The 18,244-nt window shown below is 54.6% G+C and overlaps 2 protein-coding genes and 1 long non-coding RNA gene across 7 annotated transcripts; 1 reads left to right on the forward strand and 2 right to left on the reverse strand.

Annotated features, from left to right (window-relative positions):
• Positions 1–1,496: 1,496 nt before the first annotated feature.
• HOXA9 (homeobox A9) lies at positions 1,497–6,255 on the reverse strand. Its single transcript, XM_039862612.1, has 2 exons — positions 3,944–6,255; positions 1,497–2,905 (listed from the first exon to the last, which is right to left on the reverse strand). The coding sequence occupies exons 1-2, from the start codon at positions 4,521–4,523 to the stop codon at positions 2,667–2,669; spliced, it is 819 nt and encodes a 272-aa protein (XP_039718546.1). The 5' UTR covers positions 4,524–6,255; the 3' UTR covers positions 1,497–2,666.
• Positions 6,256–6,265: 10 nt separating this feature from the next.
• Positions 6,266–17,383, forward strand: LOC120602382 (uncharacterized). Of its 3 annotated transcripts, none has more exons than XR_005652733.1 (3): positions 6,266–8,837; positions 9,420–9,553; positions 9,916–11,046. It is a non-coding gene; the product is annotated as an uncharacterized LOC120602382 (long non-coding RNA). The 3 variants fall into 3 exon arrangements; XR_005652732.1 differs by lacking the exon at positions 6,266–8,837 and adding an exon at positions 14,729–17,383 and having other exon boundaries at positions 9,139–9,553; positions 9,916–12,326; XR_005652731.1 differs by having other exon boundaries at positions 6,266–9,553.
• HOXA10 (homeobox A10) lies at positions 10,302–14,732 on the reverse strand. 3 transcript variants are annotated; one of them, XM_039862604.1, is made up of 3 exons: positions 13,149–14,732; positions 12,456–13,019; positions 10,302–11,286 (listed from the first exon to the last, which is right to left on the reverse strand). In XM_039862604.1, the coding sequence occupies exons 1-3, from the start codon at positions 13,417–13,419 to the stop codon at positions 11,012–11,014; spliced, it is 1,110 nt and encodes a 369-aa protein (XP_039718538.1). In that variant the 5' UTR covers positions 13,420–14,732; the 3' UTR covers positions 10,302–11,011. The 3 variants fall into 3 exon arrangements, with proteins under 3 accessions (XP_039718538.1, XP_039718537.1, XP_039718535.1); XM_039862603.1 differs by having other exon boundaries at positions 12,456–13,022; XM_039862601.1 differs by having other exon boundaries at positions 12,456–14,732.
• Positions 17,384–18,244: the final 861 nt, after the last annotated feature.

An 18,244-nucleotide genomic window follows, 5' to 3' on the forward strand; every position in this document is an offset into this window, starting at 1 on the left:
TTGCATCCCAGCGTGAGCAGCACGAACCATACACCACTGCTGTTCACTCAAATCCGTCTCCCATTCCAGTAAGGCTCGCGTCAAGTCGACATCTTAGGAACTTCCAGGGTCGCGGCGGCGGGAGATGGCGGCGCGGGCGCCTCTTGCGTGGAGCCATACTGCCATCTTCTGGCCGAATGTTGGCACTGCAGCGCCAGCTACCGGCCTGAACTTCGTCCGCAGCCGCGTTAGACCTGGCGCCTCACTCGCGAAAGCCCGCGAGGGCCGGGTCCCCGGGGGGTCTGCGTGGAGCCCGGATCTACGCTGGGGAAAGAGTAGTGCCCATAAAAGAGAGCTGTTTCCGCAGCCGCATTATCGGCAGCAGACAGAGCAAACAAATGAAAGGGCTTTGGTGGAAAATCTTAATTGAGGCTGGACAGTTGTAAACTCATTAAGGGCCGAATTCCAGACAGTTCGCAGACCCGGCCTTTATGGCACACCCTTACTGCCCATTCTTTGAAGTTCCTTCTGTCTGCAACAACAGAGGGCGTCTCAACCTGGCGGCGGGGTGGGGGTAGGGGTGCGAAGGGATGTCCCATCCCCCCTGCGCCCTGGTTCCCTTTTTACGTGTCCAACTACAGATACCGTTGCAGAAGTCGCAGGGGGCAGGGGATGGGGGCGGGGGAAGGGCGAGAAAAGAAAAGGGGGAGATGAGGTTGAACCTTCCAGCCCCATCTACAAGGCTCTAGGGACTCCGAGGTAGTGGCGGTTCCCTCCCGCAGCCCTTTACACCCCATAAACGGTAACAGCCCTCATTTTCTTTTATGATGCTTTGGGCTCCTTCTTTGCCTGGGTCCTGCCTCTGCCGGGACTTGTGCTCAGAGAGGGGCGCGCAGACCAGGGCTCAGAATTCCCCGGGCCAGCCAGCCAAGATATGGGGATGCGGGGGCACAGGCCTTCAGTTCCCCGAGAGCCCCAAATGTCTGTCCCGGAGCCAAGTTGGAGCGATCGGACTCCTGTTTCCCTCCTTGAAGACTCCTTAGGAGGCAGCCACTCGGCTCTTGGTCCTACTGCCCCCCACCTGCCCACCCCGACTGCCAGGGAAGGCCCAGCAGTCTCCTCAGATCTGGGTTTGGGAAATTTCTTGGAGCCCCAGGATGAAAGAGGGACCTGTCATTGTTACTGGCCGGTGATACCCGAGACCCCAGCCCAGCTCTTCAGAGGCCCCCCGACTGCCCCACAAATGGACACAAAGCCTGGAGCCTGGCCTCGAGCTGCCTGGTGTTCCCCAGCTTTCCTCCGCTGCTCGCGCGGCCAGGCAGCGGGCCTGGAGGGGAGCGCTCAGGCCCGCCCGCGGCTGGCTGCAGTAGGTTCCAGCTTCCCAAAGCCCACAGAGCAAAATCGAGGTTCTGTCCTCTTTCAGCCGAGCCGAGCCCCTACCCAGAGACTACCCAGGTTCCCCGTCCCAGGAGAAGGTACAAAGAACTGACCCGCAACATAAAAAATATATAGATAGATAGAAAAGAATCAATATATTTTATTTAACAAAAAGTTAAATATCATCTCAACACAATTTGGTCAGTAGGCCTTGAGGTAACTATTGCAAAATATACAGTGTGTGCTCAGCCCAGTGGAAACCCCAGATTCACCAAGAATACAAATCTACAGTAGCCCAATGGCGGTTTCATAGTGTATAATTTATTATCAATAAAATTAACTCCATTACAATAAGCATTCATTTTCCCCCGGTTAAAATTAAACGTAAACCATAGGTAGTAACCTTCTGCACATACGTATAGCTCCAAATATCCTCATGGTTTGTCTGGTGCAAAAACAATATTCAAGCTGGTCTGATTGCTTTTTCCTTTAATATGTGGTTTATATATACAATCGATAAGACAGGTTGATAGCGCATGTAGAAACTAAAATGCCTGATTTTCAGAAGTGGAGAAAATCATGAATCTATGCATCCTAGAGAATCTTTTCTTTAAAACAAAACAAAACAAAAGTATTTCACTGGGAATTCCTTACAGCTAATTTACAATCAAAGGTTAACAGCCTAGTTATACAGAAGACATATTCCACTACAGAGCTATACCCTATGCAACTGTTTTCCTCCTCATAAACAACCTGAGTTCAAATTGAATTCTAGCTTTCACAATCACAACGGGTGCTTCACCCAGCACAGAAGTTTGAGTCACAAAACATAATTACCACAATAAAACACAGTGTTCAAGTATCTGGGCAGATCGCTCTGCCTCACAAAGAGAAAATTAAATTAACTACACAGACTAAAAACTATACAGCCTGCAGTCAACAGTTGTGCATTATAAAAAAAGGTAGTTTTTTTTTTGTTTGTTTGTTTTAAGTCAGGAACAGGTAGATTTTATAAAATATGTACAAGCTAGCACACGCAGCCATCCGCGCTAATGCCCCTTCTTTTTCTTTCTTCCTCTTCTTCTTCTTTTTTTTTTTTCCTATAGAAAATGGAAAGCTTACAATACCTCCTTCATCAAAGTGGCAGGCCAAGGAGCCAGCCTGAGAAGGGTGTGCCAGGGAGAGATGAGGCCGGGAGTGTAGAGCCGCTCTGTGAGGGGTGCTGGAGGCTCGGGTGCGAGGGGATGGGAGAAGGGGGTGGGCAGTCCTTTCTCTCTCTAGCTCTGTTTTCTAAACGAACTCCAGTGGCATCACTCATCCTTTGCTCGGTCCTTGTTGATTTTCTTCATTTTCATCCTGCGGTTCTGGAACCAGATCTTGACCTGCCTTTCGGTGAGGTTGAGCAGTCGGGCCACCTCGTACCTGCGGTCCCTGGTGAGGTACATGTTGAACAGAAACTCTTTCTCCAGTTCCAGCGTTTGGTGTTTCGTATAGGGGCAGCGCTTCTTCCGCGTGGAGCGCGCATGAAGCCAGTTGGCCGCAGGGTTGTCTGCGGGAGAGAGAAATGGGGTTTAAAAGGAGAAGTACACCCCCCTCCTCCTCTGGGGGCTAAGGAACCTCCTAGGGTCTTCGGCCAAAGTGCAGGACGCTGCTGAATTGGTTAGGGAAGGCGGCAGAGGCTCGGACACAATGGACCCCCGGCAGACAGACGCAGGGACGGTCACTCACAATTGCACGCAGGAGAAGCGCAGCCCCGCTGCTCTCGGAGGCCCTCCTCTCCCCTCCTCTGCCCTCCTCTCCCCTCCTCTGTCTTACTGTCCTTTCCTCTCCTTTCTCGCTCTCCACACTCCGAGTGATGAAATTTGGAAAAAGATCTTTTGCCCTGCTGCCTTGTATTCGTGTAGTAAGGTTAATTTCCTTTTTATTCTCTCTCACTCCCTCTGTCTTCCTCCCTCCCCTTTCCTTCTGTTCTCCCTCCTTATTTGACCTCCCTGGAAGGCCGTGGGAGCGGGGCAGGCCGTCACTGCGCCTCTAGGCACCCCAAGGCCATTGATCACTTCTCCAGTGTATTTGAATAATCTGGCATAGGGACCCTCGTGGCCTGGTCGCCTGCAGCCTCATCTAAGGCAGGATTTACGCCTCCACTGGCTGAAGGCAAGAAGTGGAGGGACTCGGCCGTCTTCCCCAGCGTCCTAGCGGCAGCTGACGCCGCTGCTCCCAGATAATCCAGCCGCACAAAAGACTCTGCCGCGCTGCTTTCGAAGAACGACTCAAAGTATCTCTGTCCTGGTCCTGGGCAGCCTGGGAGATGGGTGGCTGGTCTTGGCTCGGCCCGTAGCTCCCGCCCCGCCCCCTCTCTTGGTGGCAGCCGCCTCCCCTCCCCCCGAGACCGGCGGGCCCGCTTGTCACAGCTCTGTGGACTTGGGACCCCATCTGAGGCGTCCCAAACAGCAACTTCTGACTCCCGGCCCCTGCTTAGGAGGCTTGCAGCGCAGGCGAAGGCAGGCTCAAAAGAAAGCTGGCGGGCCGGCAGATCCGGGTGGCCGGCGTGGAGGCGGCGGTGGGTCTGGAGGGAGGAGACACTTACTGGGATCGATGGGGGGCTTGTCTCCGCCGCTCTCATTCTCAGCATTGTTTTCGGAGAAGGCGCCTTCGCTGGGCTGTTTTTCTCTATCAACTGGAGGAGAACCACAAGCATAGTCAGTCAGGGACAAAGTGTGAGTGTCAAGCGTGGGACAGTCACCCCTTCTGGCCGACAGCGGTTCAGGTTTAATGCCATAAGGCCGGCTGGAGGGCAAGCCCGCGAAGGAGAGCGCGCCGGGCGCGGGCTCCAGCCAGGAGCGCATGTACCTGCCGTCCGGCGCCGCCGCCGCCACGGGCGCCTGTGAGTGCACATAGGGGTGGTGGTGATGGTGGTGATACACCGCGGCGGGCACCGCGTTGGCGCCCGCCGCGTGCACCGGGTTCCACGAGGCGCCGAACACCGCTGTCTTGGACTGGAAGCTGCACGGGCTGAAGTCGGGGTGCTCGGCCAGCGCCGCCGCCTGGCGCGGGGGCTGAGCCAGGGTCCCCGGAGGGTAGCGGCCGGCGCCCAGCTCGTCCGCGGCGTCGGCGCCCAGCAGGAACGAGTCCACATAGTAGTTGCCCAGGGCCCCGGTTGTGGCCATCGCCGAGCTCTGCGCCCGGCCGGCCGGCCCGACCCGCGGAAATTATGAAACTGCAGATTTCATGTAACAACTTGGTGGCACCAGGGGGGGAAGTACAGTCACCTAATAAGTTGCCGGCGCCCGCGCCCCCATTGGCCGCGCGCGTCACGTGTCCGCCCGGCAGAACAATAACGCGTAAATCACTCCGCACGCTATTAATGGCCCGGTGTTTTGCAGTCATAATTTTTATAGCAAAAGCCATATGTTTTTATGCAAAAGGATCGCGGCGCTCCACGATCGGGTTTGTTTTAATTGTGGCCAACGAAGATTAAAAGATCAAATCTGGCCTTGCCTCCGGACTCCCTCCCCTCCCACCGCCACCACCAGACACACACTTCTTAAGCGGACTATTTTATATCACAATTAATCACGCCATCAGCAAGGCGCGGGTCCCGCGTTCGAGTGCGGCTAGCGGAGCCCCTCACATAAAATTAGACAATAATTGAAGCCATAAAAAAGCAGCCAAATCGCATTCTCGCTCTACTGTATTTAAATCTATATTTATGATATTTCATAAGGAGTTATTGTTTCAGAAGCCACACAGGCTGGTGGGAAGTTGGGAACGACCAACAGATTCGTTTACCTCGCCGTGGCTCCCAGCTGTAAAAATTTACGAGGACTTGGAAAGGTTAAATTAGACTGTTGTGTTTGGTTGGCGAGCTCCCTGTAAATAATCCCTGCAGTCCCCAGAGATGCGAGTTTGCCCCGGGCCGGCCGCGAGAAGTCAAATTCAACGCAGTAGCAGTCCCATACTGAGCCGCCACCGCCCCTGCCCGAGCGCGCTGTGCAGAGACCGGCCGCCCACAGCACTCAGCCTCTGGAATCTACCCGACCAGATCGCAGGGTGCCCAGGGAGCTCCCAAATTCGCCGCTGCTCCTCCAGCGAGCGCCCCACGAGAAGCGACCAGGAAAGCAGCGGCCAGCCATCTGTGAGCGGAGGGTTTGGGGGCTTGCTCGTGCTGCTCGTCAGGCCCCGACCGCGCACACGCGCGCCCAGCGCGCCCCGCTTAGCGTCAGCGGGAATCACAATCCCCAGTCTTGGACGCAGCAAGCACCCCAGCCCTGTGCTCCGACCTCGAAGGCCCTAACGCTGAGCTCTACAAGCCTCATCGCACTCCCTGAATCCGAGCTTCAAAAAACAAACAAACACAAACAAAAACACGAGGCAGCACCGATGGAAGAAGAATTTGGCCTAAGAGACCCGGCGGCTCCAGTAGCTGGGAGGCCCGTACCGGAGCGGCTGGCCTCGGAGCCCAGTCTGAGTCCTTTCCTAACCACTGCCCTGCGCGCGCCCGCCTCGGTTACCCACGCGGCTCGCGGCTCAGCGGAGTTACAAGGCCCAACGTGAGGCGGCCGCAGCTCAAGTCCAGGGCCAGAAATTAAAACGGGGAGGGGCACGGGGCATTGACTTTAATCCTATTCCTTAGCTTGGCCAAATTGAGAAGGGTGTTTCTCACCCTTTAGAGCCTTTCAGGGGTAAATTAAAAGGCCTCGGCCTCTCCGTTAATTGGAAGGAAAAAAACCCACCCCAAATCCAAACAGAAAGCAGTGACTCCTCAAAACGGGGTAATTAAATTCACGTGTGAACACTATGCAAGAGTGTGTTTCTCATTAGCCCACTTCCCTGGCGGCGAGGACGGGCGGCCTCGGGCGCTTCCATCTCCTTTTTTGCCTTCACCCTCCCCAACAGTTCCAGTAACCCCCCGACACATCCCTATCCTGCACAGGGATCTTCACGTGCCAGGCTCTCCCTGATAGCAAGGCTGAGAAGCCGCGTGGAGACCAACCCGGTGCCCCTTTCTCAGCCCGCGCCGGAAGAGGGAAGTGGCGCACACAATGAACTCCGACGTGGCCGGTCCTGGCCGCCTCAGCCTCCTCCCCCCGCTAATATTTTTCCTTTCCCTCTAAATTCCTCCGCGTTATCCCCACCCCCACCGCTGCCAAAGGTGTCCCAAATATCCGGCAGTTTGCGGGGCCTCTGAGATTTTCATTAAGAAAAATTAATCCGGGAGGAAATTTTCTCCCCTAATGTAATTGTCTGCAAACGGGCAGGACGTACCTGATTGCCTTTTCCACTTTTTTTGTACCCAGAGAAGACACGAATTATTAATAGTAATATTTTAAATAAAGACCGTTCCTTTAAATATCCCTAGCCTCCAAAATTGGACGGTTACTAAATAATTAGGAGACCTTGAGTGTTAAGTGGTCCTTACTGGTGCGTAGAAGGGGGCGGGAATCACAAAACAAAAAGTATCCCTCTTTAACTCAGAGGTTTGGAAAGAGACTGTTCAGGCGTTTGTATCTGCTTTTATTTTGGAAGTAAAAGGGATTTCGTACGCATAAAGAAATAATAAATGGGCGTGATTACAAATTGCCTCTTCTCACCTGAGAGTTCTAAAACCTTGGCCTCCAGAACAAATCCAACACACAGGTCCTGAAAATAGCAGAGAGGAGTTGATGAAAATGTGGTGTGCGGGCCTTTCAGATCAGGAGACCAGGAGCTGAGAGGTGAAAACAGTTCCTGGGCCCAAAGCTGAGCTGGAAAGGGAAGAACTGCTCCGTGGGAATGAACCCGACGGCCTGAATGTGTGTGTGTTGGGGGCTAGGGAGGGATGGAGGTTGTTCTGGGTTCCCAGTAATAACGAGAATGGTCCGACTGTCTTCCAACAGTAGACTACAGTTTGGAACAAAGACCCAAGTTTGTATTCCAATGGTTCTGGACTTTAAAATTCCCTTCCCCTATTATTTGAAACAGGCTGGCTCTGGAAGTTCCCCTTCTCCAGCAATCGTCCGCACGAAGATGCCATATCTAACATACTCTGAACCTGACAGAAGCTACTGGCTAGCAAGCAGCCAGACAATCTTTGCCTTAGCGGGACTCTGTTATGGCAGTTAAAAGCCTGAGCGCAGATCGGCAAGGCCGGGAGAGTCGAGGAAGCTTCCTGGAAATCTCTCTCTGTGGCCAGACTCCACCGAGCCTGGCTGAGCCTCAGCCTAGGTCCCAGCCTCAGGCCCCCAGTAAGGCTGGCGAAGCCCTCCTTGCCCCCAGTGTGGGCACACGAAAATGCCGCGAATGCCCACAAATGGGATCTCCTCTGCTGTTGCTGCTGACTCGCGGCGTAGGAACGCAAGGCCGCCGCCATCCGGTCGTGATCGTAACCGAGGCCTTGTCAGCGCAGCGGCACACCAGGCCCAGATCCACAGCCCTCGACAGCCGCCCGCGCGAGTTCTTCCTCACCAGATTCGACTTGAACGCCCGCAGGAAAATAAGACCCCCTCCAGGCTCTTCTCAAGCTAGCCCTGGGTCCCCCAGAAGGAAGAGTTGGGGAGGAAAGGAGGTAGAGATAGAAAACTGGGCACAGAGAGACTGAGGACGAAACAAAAATAAAGAGAAGGGGGAAAAGATTGAAGGAGTAAAGAAAAGAAGAAAGGGGGGAAAAAACCAGGAAGAAAGGCGGGAAGGAAAGAAAGAAGGAAGAAAAGCGTCCAAGGCAACTCCTGTGAGCAGAAAGAGCTTGCAGAGAAAAGGGTAAGTGACCAGGCCAGTATCCCAGTCCCTGTCTGCGCTGTCTCTTCTGGATTAGACCGAGTCTCCACTGACAAAGAAATCTTTCCTTATCTCCTATCCTGTATTGGGGCTGATGGTGTCCCAGCCATGCAGGAGAATGGCGGGGTCCCTGGCCAGGGACAGACCTGGAGCGGGAAGGCCCAGGCTGGAAGCGTGCGCCCCTGACCTTGAATGGCCCGGGGCCCAGAATTCCTACCACGCCCCCGGCGTCTGCTAAGGAGCAGCTAACCTGATCATACCTGCTCAGGGCCAAGTGGGGGTCGGGGGGTGAGGCCAGCAGCCTGGCAAAGCGCTGAGAAGGAGGCAAGGACGAGGCTCCTGCGCAGGGAAAGCCGAGGTTGCCACCGCAGGCCTGGCACGACCAGAGCCTGGATGCCCCGCCTGGCCCGGTCCGGCCCCCGCACACAGGTACCTGGAGACGATTTCAACTGAAGTAATGAAGGCAGTGTCGTGCTGTCGAGAGAAAGGTGGATCCCAACAACAGGAAACTACCTAAATCACCGACCAGTTCTGGTGCTGCCCGCACGGGGCTGCCTCGCCGGCTGCTGCTGCCGCCACGGCCGCCGCCACTGCCACCGCCGCCGCCAAGGGAGAACCCTGTGATCGCGCCCGGCCCGGTCCCTCGCCAACCTGCGCCCTCCGCTGCCACTGCGTGTTCCGGGCTACCGCTAAGGCATCACGAAGGGAGAAGCCACCGGCCAAGTAAGGTAAACCTAGGAGAGGGAGGGAAGGAAGGTAAAGGAGAGAGAGGAAAATGGAAGGAGGGGAGAAAACGAGAACAGAGAACGAGCAGGGTGCGTGCTGGTTTCCCAAATCTTGCAGCTCAGCAAGTTGGCGCCGAGAGGCGGCAGCCCTGGGCGACTCCAAAGCGCCAGGGACAGCCCGGAGCCCGGCTCCCTGTCTGGTCTCGGCCTCCTGCGCTCGCTCCCCACGGCTCGCTCTCCCCCTCTCTCCCTCCCTGCCAGGCAGCCAGCCCGGGCGCGCGCTCCCGCGCCCCCTCCCCCTACTGCCGCCCCCACCCCCACCTCCCGCGAGCAGGAAACGCGTGGCCCCGCGGAGGGCGACCAGGTGGGGGAGGCCGTGCTGGGGGAGGGGACCCCCGGGCAGCCCAGCAGCGGTCTACCTAACCGCTGCGTGGACGCTAGTGACGCGTCCTGGGCCCAGCCTGCTCCCCGGATTCCTAGGCTGGGGGTTATCTAGGACCAGGGGACCCACAAAATAACCAGCCTCTGCGAGCTTCCCTGGGGCTCCCGAAAGAAATCCTGTTTGGCTTCCTCTGTCTAATGCAGCTCCCCTCTCAACTGAAACCACCGGTCCAAGACAGCCACAATCCAGATATACTAGCAAGTCATAAAACCGAACAAAAGCCGACAAACCTTACGGCACCAGGGCCATAGGGCCCAGACAAATTACGACTGTCTAGGTAATATTTAAATAGATGCCTAAAGTAATTGCAGGGGGTGAGGGCTAGTCCTCCTGTTGTAAAAGTGGTGGACGGGATAAAGTGGAAGGTGAAGATAAGTCAAAAAAAGAGGTAAAATTAAAAAGCTTCATTCCACAGCTTTTATTCTTCTATAAGAACATAAACATCGTCTTTTTTTCCACGCACAGCAGCATTACAATATTAATTTATTCTGATTTAAGATTAGAAGTAAATAGAGCTAGAACTAACATTTATAATAACGTAGAATGCATTTGCATAAAACAAGATTGGCAGTTTTTCAAAATAATAGACATTTATACAGATTTGCATTTATAGTTTTTTTTCTTTTTCTGCACCTACAGGTTTGACCCTTTTATGCATGTAACTTCACAGTATAAAGGAAACCCAAACAATGTCTCCCTTTTCTTGTCTATTCTGCTTGCCCCAGCCCTCCTCGGCTTCCATGAATTTTGGAAAGAAAAAAAAAAAGAAAAGAAAAGAAAAAAGTGGGAAGGAAAAAACCCTCCACAAGATAGGGAGAATTGTGGTGTGCTTGTCCTGCGTTACCAGTGGTAACAATTATTTAATGATAACAAATCCACTAAATCTGCAGGTATAAATAAAACTACATTAGATTATTTATCTACAGCCAGAGGATATGGAAATTCAGAGGTAAGGGAAATAATTTAGTCCTGCAGTGCAAGACCTTACACAATCTGGAAGAGAAATTTCCTTGTCCTGGTCATTCTTTTTTTTTTTTTTTCCTTTTCTTTTATAGCTGGGATATCTTACAGAGGAAGGAGAAATTCATCTTTCTAACTCTCGATTTTCCAATCAGCCAAAGTCAAGCCCTTTTGCCAACCTGTACGTCCATGCCCATAAGCCCTTCTCTTTGCCAAGGAAGAAAGAAAAAAGAAACCCTGGGGCCTATATCCCCTGATTAAACACAGCCCAACACTCCAGGCCGGGCAGCCCGGTGGCAGCTCCTTGCACCACTGACCTCAGGCCAGACACCTCAGCGCCTACAATGGGACCTCAGCCTTCCGGGCTAGATTTGCCCAGGGGCCCCCGCAGGAAACCAGCTCCACCGGGATGACAGGGGCCATCTTGAGCAGTGGAATCCTGAGACAGCAAACCATCTCAGTCACCACTTGACACTTAGGATAATATTTATCTATATAGAATTTTAGAGCGATATGGCTTTTTCCCCCAGAAAACAACAAATAAACCAGCACCTAGCAAACAGACAAACAAAACGTCAGAACAAACCAGCCCTGCACAGATGTAATGGCCAGGGAGATGGGGAGTGTGGGAGGGAGGAACGGGGCTCCCCGCACAGGTGCGAGTTCCTGGGCAGAGGCTGAAGACAGAGGGAGGAGAACGGCTCTCTGGAAGAGCAACAAAAACAGCAACAAAAACAAAAACAAACCCAAAAAAACGGCATTGCCTGGAGTTTCATCAGGAAAAATTAAAGTTGGCTGTGAGCTCCCGGATCCGGTTCTCTCGGTTCATTTTCTTCAGTTTCATCCTGCGGTTCTGAAACCAGATTTTCACTTGTCTGTCCGTGAGGTGGACACTGCGGCTGATCTCTAGGCGCCGCTCTCGAGTAAGGTACATGTTGAACAGAAACTCCTTCTCCAGCTCCAGCGTCTGGTGCTTCGTGTAGGGGCAACGCTTCTTCCGGCCACTCTTTGCAGTGAGCCAGTTGGCCGCATTTTCGCCTTTGGAATTGCCTGGCATTTAAGAGAATAAAGAGAGGGAGGTTAAATCTAGGCTCTGTGGACTGCCTGCAGGGGTGAATTTGGGTGGCCTCTGTCACGAGAGAGGTGCCCTAAGTCACGTAAAGAGAATTGTGCCCCCTTTCGCTTGCCCAGGAAAAAAGGCATGTGCCTTAAAAAGGCGTGTGCAAAATCCAGCGGGCCTCCAATCTACACCTACCCTCCCAATTTAAATTTCCCTTTGCCTTTTCCTAAACACCTGTTTTAACACAAAGCTGCCAGGTGCTCTCAGAATGAACGGCCTGGGAAGCTGTATATCTTGAACTTAACGCCTTATTTTTTCTTTGCTTCTGGCCCCAAGCAGACAAGCATTTCCTGCAGCCCCCCAGGATGGAAGCTGGGGTGCTTACTTGGGGGGCGAACAGCATGGCGGTGTCTCACTCCAAGGCCCAAGGCCGGTTGAGGAGAGAGAGAAGGAGAGTTGGGACATGGGGAAGGCCCGAAAAATTTATTCGGGGTCAAGGGCCCGCCCTGACATCTCTCCAGGAGCCAGGAACATGCAGTCTGGGCGATTCTGAGTTCCAGGGGAAGCGAAACGGCCCCTGTTTGAGGCTCAGCTCAGGGCCCCGGCGTCCGGGCGGGATCTGCCTTTTCTCCTACCCGCAAGGAGGATTCCCGCCCCTCCAGCAACTTTGAAAAAAGCTTGGGGGATCGTAAACTCGAACTTCGCCGGTTAATGGGCTTATTTATTGGTGCTGGCGGCTGCTTATTTTGGATGCCTTACAAACATCCGTGCTATCTGCGGGCGAGCCACTTTCCCTCCCTCCCCTCCCCCAGCGTGGGCCGCGCCTCGCAGGCTGGGCCCAGACCACGGTCGAGGGTGCTCTGGCCCACGGAGAAGGGCATGCATCAGAGGCGGGCTGCTCGGCGGTGTCCTCGCCCCCAGTCGGGGTGAGCTGAGGCCAGCGCGGAGGACGTCTTGGTGTGGGGCTCTAAGCTGGACATGAATTTTTACTGCATCCCCACGCCCAAATATTAAAAAGCAAGTTCACAAGGTCAGCCTGCCTGCAGCTCGGGCCAAGGCCAGCCGGCTGCTGCGCGGACTCCTGGCTCTCTGCTCCTTCCCTTCTCTGGGTCGGCCTGCCTGTCTGCCCGCCTGAGGCCCTTCAGCGCGCCTTGCTTACCCAGGGAGTCCTTCTCCGGCGAGGCTTTGCTGCTCTCGGAAGGGGCCGGGGAGAGCTCCTCGGCGGCCGAGGACGACGCGTGCGCCTCCTCGTCGCCCTGCGAGCCCCCGCCGCCGCCACCGCAAGCCAGAGTCGGGGGCGGCGGCGAATCTAGGGCTCGCTCCTTCCGGGCTGCATCCGCCGAGCCGGAGGCGAGCACGGGTGGCGGGTCGAAGCCTCGCCCGGGGGGTTGAGCAGGGAACGGGCCGGCGCCGAGCTGCTGCGCGCCGCCGCCGCTGCCGTAGCCCTTGGCCGTGCCATAGGCCTGGGAGAGGCGAAAGTAGCCAGGCACTGGCACCCCGCTGGAGGTGCCCAGGGAGCAGCCATCGGGTGGCGGGCCCCTCGAGAAGGGGGCCAGCTCGGCAGCGGCTGCCGAGCCTTTGGGGCATTTGTCCGCGGAGTCGTAGAGGCAGTAGGAGCTTTCCTCTTTGATGTTCTGCGCGAAAGAGCACGCAGTGGCCTGCGGCTGGGGCTGGGTTGGCTGTGGAGGGGGCGGCTGCTGCTGCTGCTGCGGCTGTGGCGGCGGCGGCGGCCCCTCGGGCGGCTCCATGCGGCACGACCTGGGCGCCTCCAGCCACAGGTCTATGGGCGCGGGCGCGTAGCCGTGCGTCCCGGGACCCAGGCCCCCGTTGCCGCCGCCGCCGCCGCCTGGCGATGCCGCCTCATTGCGCTTGCCTCCCAGAGCCGGGAAAAGCCCGCAGCTCTGCAGCCCGTAGGACAGGTCGGCGGCCGGCGGCAGGTAGACCCCGCCGTGGGCGTAGTAGCCGCCGCCGCCCCCCGAGCCGCCGCCGCCCCCGCCAGCCTCTCCTCTGCCCGAGCTGATGAGCGAGTCCACCAAAAAAGAGTTCGCGGCGGGGCTCTCCGAGCATGACATTGTTGTGGGATAATTTGGCGAAGGGAGCAGATAGCCCTTTCTGGCTGACATTTCTTGTGCAAAACATGCTGAATACGATTAGCAATCCCCCCGCACCACGGCGGGCGCCCGCAGCCAATCCTGAGCTAGAGTTTCCGCGCGACCACTCCCAGTTTGATTTCGTAGGCGCGGGGCGCTCTCGGAGGGCGCCCTCCGAGCCCGCGATTGATATAAATATGTAATCTGTATTGATGGGCCGCGAGACGCACGCCCGATACCTCAGCCCAAAGGCCAGGAGCTGCGAGGGCTGCCCCAACGAGGCTGATGGGCGACCTGGCCCTTGAGCTCGTTCAGCCAATGCCCGGACGTGGCCCTCTTTTGGGGTCTGTTTGAAAGGCCCTTGGGCCCTGCGTAGTTAATAAGTGGGATGTTTATAGTGCGCACCGCGGCCTGCCTGGGGTGCTCCCCATCCTTATTTCAGAGTCAGCCACTAGCCCTCGGTACACTGAGGGGTCCTGTCAGGGCCTCAAGCTCTTCCCATTTAGCTCTGTACCTGGAGCTGTCTCCCAAAAGTGACGGACCTGGTCCTAAGGCCACCAGGTCCCTCAGAGTGTCCGAAATCCAGAGCAGACTGGAAGCTGACAATTTCCCTTCTTTCTTGTACCCCACACAGAATTTTCCCCAAACAGCAATGCTCGGGTTTCTCAGCCCCACTATACTCTCCTCTGCCAGTCAGTTGATCCAGTTGGGGGCTTTGCCTCTGGTGTGCCTTGGTGGGCTGGCATGAGTGGTGGTGGTGGAAGCAACCGGCAACCTTGGCTGAAAAATTACCCCACCCCTGCTCTGAGGTGAGGGCCAGGTCTAGGCACTCCACAGCCCCATCACCCTAGCAGGCTCCAAGCTTCAAGCCTTTTCAGGGAAGTGAAAGAAATGTTGGTCTTCTGGGGCTATGGCTTGCTCTGGGCGAAGACCTGAAGGGGTCGGCTGAGGGGGGTGGGCGGCCAATGGACACCTCTGCCACACATTCTCCAGTTCTCCCTTTACCCTTGGCATTCGCATGCTCCCACAGGCTATGACAAGAACCAGTGTCACCACACTCCTGCCTCTCCGTCCCCTCCCCTCTCTCTCCCTCCCCTCCAAACCCGCCGGCTGGAGCAGTCCTCACTCCCATGGTGTGCGCATTTTAACGAGGCCCGCGGTGAGGAAATCCGTCCCCTGCGAGGCCGGGCTGGGCTCTTGGCCCAGTTATAGGAACTTTGGAGGGCAGGCTCTTTGCTCAGCAGACCCCTTCTCCTCTGGCCATAAGGACACACTCTTAGTCAACTGGAAATGGCCGGCACAGGGCACTAGCCCCCAAGTGTGGGCCTCATATATGTTTCAGGAAACGTGACCTTTTCTGCCCAGCCGGATCCAGTGGAGCCCAGGAGGTCGCGGCCTTGCCCCTGGCCTGGGGGCTACAGCTCTCCAGGATGCCCCAGGCCTGCCCGCCCCACCAGCTCCAGCTCCTGAAGAGGCCTTGACTGGAGCTACTGCACACCAGGATCCCAGGAAGCAGACTGCTCAGGTCTCTGCACGCAGCGAGGAAAGACTCTGGCATCCTGGGTGATTTGCCAGGCACTTGGCCTTGTTCCTCCCAGTACGAACCCAGTCGGAGGAGGAAGCAAAGCCTGAGAGGCCCCAGAGAGAGCGCACGGGAGAGCTGCGACAGAGCCCCAGGGCTGGCTAGCTGTTGCGGTCTCTGCCAGCCTCAGCTGCCCTGAGCGGAGCCCGGGAGGCTGCGCCGTTGCTTGCGCTGTGCTCCAGCCACTTCCACCACTGTGCCTGGAGATTACTGACTCTGTGAACCAAGCATCTGGGGCAGAGAGAAGGGAAAGAGAAAGAGAGAGGAGAGAGAGAGAGAGTGAACAGAGGGAAAGAGAGAAGGCGAGAGGAGAGAGCATGAGAAAGCCAGTTCTCTACAGTTTGACGGGGTCTTGAGGCTGCAGCAGCGACGCAGCCAAACGGAGTCAGGTCTCTGCACAGGATTAGGAGCTGCCCTTTGCTGTCCTCATTGCTCTTATGCGCAAGGCCAAGGCAAATTCTAACCTGGCTAGGCCCATGAGGCCAACAAACTTGAGTACCAAAAAATTTCAGAGCACTGAAGCCTAGGACCCTTCCCCGGATGGGCCCGGTCCTTACCCAGCTCGCCTTGCCAGGAGGGTGGAACTGACGGGGACTGCTGTGCTCAGCAGTGCTATTTGGGAAGGCCACGAAGCTGAGGACTGCTGAGAAGGGGGCTTTGCCCCTCAGCACCGTCCATACCTCTCAAGAAAGCTCTGCCAAGTGGAAGGTAGGACCCAAGAACAGGAGAGAGAGTTCCTTGAGAACATGAGCCTCAGCAGGCCAGTGGACCGGGACTTGATGCTTCTTTAGACTAAACGCAGAAACCAACTTCCCAGGCCACAGGTTGGAAAGGGCCTGTGGCCGTAAGACAGAATGCTTGAGATAGTGGAGGCTAAGAAAATAAAGTGAGAGACAATGATCTAAACCTTTCTTAACCTTTTTGAACGTTAAGGCCCCTTTGGAAAATCTAAGGCCAAGTTCTGCATCTTAACCTATGAAAAATGCACATCTGTGCATTTCCACAATTTGATCTATCATTTAAAAAGAGTTCACAGATGCCTCAAAGCTGAGAAGGCCCTCCAGAATGTTCCAGGACTCTTGGGGAATTCAGCCGCCCTGTCAATTTTATTGGAAGACAAGCCTGGTGCCTTGCTATATGCAGCTCAGGCCCTGTCTGGTTAGGACCCTGTAGGGTGGCCAAATGGGCTTCTAGGCTGGATGGGATCCAAGAGCGTGCACGCGCCAGCCCAAGATACAGAAGTCAGCTTGGTACTGCATTTGCTACAAGAAGACCCCTCGGCTGCGGAGCAGAGTAGGTGGATGGTCCGCTGCCGGCTCCCGGACCATGGCATTGGCACTTGGGTCTTCATCGACCTTTGGGGAGAGCCAGATGTTTTCTCCCTCATCTACCCCCATCCGCCCCTCTCAATAAACCAAATAGGATATTGAGTCTGTGCTGTTTCTTGCTTTAAAACAAGAAAAAGAGTGTGTGAACCCATGCGGGAGCCCCTCTCTGGGCCAGGAACGCTGCCTCACTCCCATCTGGGCTTGCTGCTCAGAAAAAGAGCGTGTGAGGATGCGAGGGACACAGACTGGTCTCCTGCCGCTGGTTCGGATGGGAAAGTATCCACACAGCAGAAGCTCCGGTTAAATCCTCTCAGTCGGCCTCCAAGCTCTCAGCATCCCCAACCGCCCCCGAGGCCCCACATTCCCCAGACCATAACACCGGAGGTGTTAGCTTCCTTTATGGAATATTCCATTTATTGATCGCCTAGGTTTTCCCCAGATTTCCCACTCCAAGAGATTAAGAAAAGCGATTCAATTGCAGGAAGGGTCGGCTTCTAGACACATCTCCCTCTCGCCCATTTGCCTTCTTGCCTTCTCTGCCTTTTGCCCTCCCTCCCAGTTGCTGAATTTCTCTCTCGCCCTCGGGATGCCTTTGACCTAAAACGCTCGGTGCCTGCTTGCTTCAACCAGGCCTGTGCAGAGTTATGTGAAAGCCACTAGGGCCCACGTTTATATTTAGGAGTAATATCACCCATTTGTACTTGGGTAATAACAGACCCTTCCCCATGGCTTTGAAGCCGGAGTAAACGCCAGGCTGGTGGAATAAGCCGTTTGGCAAGGATTACGATGCAGTTCACTGGATAGCGGATTCCTCCACCCAAGAAGGCCCTTATGAACGAGGAGAAATAATAAACTGTTACTACCCCCAAAAATTCTGTTTAAAATACTAGGTACTGAGACTGAGACTGCTAGTAAACAATTTGTATGTGGAGGTTGGTATCAGTGCTTTGGGGGCTCAGAATTATCTGACTAGAGGTGGCGTTGGGCTTCGACCCCATAGAAGAAAAATAAACGCTCCTTCCACATATCCGGCTTTAACAAAAATTCTGGACTTCTCTGATTCATGCATTTACTGCAGAGTTAGGAAATTTTTTTTGTAAGCAATGATGTTCTTTTCCTGATCATCTTTGAAAATGTCAACATTTCCAGGGATAGCTGATGTGTTTGCTTTGAATCAATCAGGTGCAATCCATCCTTAAACAACCCACTTAAAATTTTTTTTTCTAAACCCAACCACTGAGCTGGCCCTTCTCTCCTGATGAGGGAAGTGTTGGGGCCTTTTCACACACCCCCTAAATCGCAATATCCTTAGTTTTGTCCATCATAAACTGCCTCTGGCTTTGAAACTCGAGGCGGCTCTGGGATTTTAGTGAAGACGAAGGCTACAGAGAGCACTATGTGGGCGCCCACTCCTTGGTTGCTCTGTTCTAGCAGAGTTTGGGAACTTGTGCCCAACAAAGACTAGTGGCTTTAATAGGGAAAATTTACACACACATGCACGCAAACACGGGTAGCATCTACTTTCTCTGACATTCGCCTAGGGCTGGAGTAAATGCCAGGCTGGTGGAATAAGCCGTTTGGTAGCTTATACACCCACACACTGTATATTTGGGGTGGGGGGGGGAATGACCATTTCAATAAACCAATGAAAACATATTGGAGTAAAGATTTAAATATAAGAAAAGGGTATGTGAATCTGGCCTCCAACATGTAAGTGAAATGATTATTTAAAACTTGTTTTATGACGACTTTGATGGAGGGATAGGTCGATCAGAGTTTATTCTCAGTGCCTGCTTTTGAAAATATATAGATATTTGCTAGTACAGTTTTTGCATATTTGCAAAATAAGCAAAAGGTCTCATTTTTACATTTAAGACATTGCTGCAAAACGCCAGCCAGGCTTATAGCGCTAGATTCCAAAAAAAAAAAAAAAAAAAAAAACAAAAAA

Source organism: Pteropus medius, unplaced genomic scaffold, assembly GCF_902729225.1.
Source record: "Pteropus medius unplaced genomic scaffold, Ma_sr-lr_union100, whole genome shotgun sequence".
Classification (NCBI taxonomy): Eukaryota; Metazoa; Chordata; class Mammalia; order Chiroptera; family Pteropodidae; genus Pteropus; species Pteropus medius.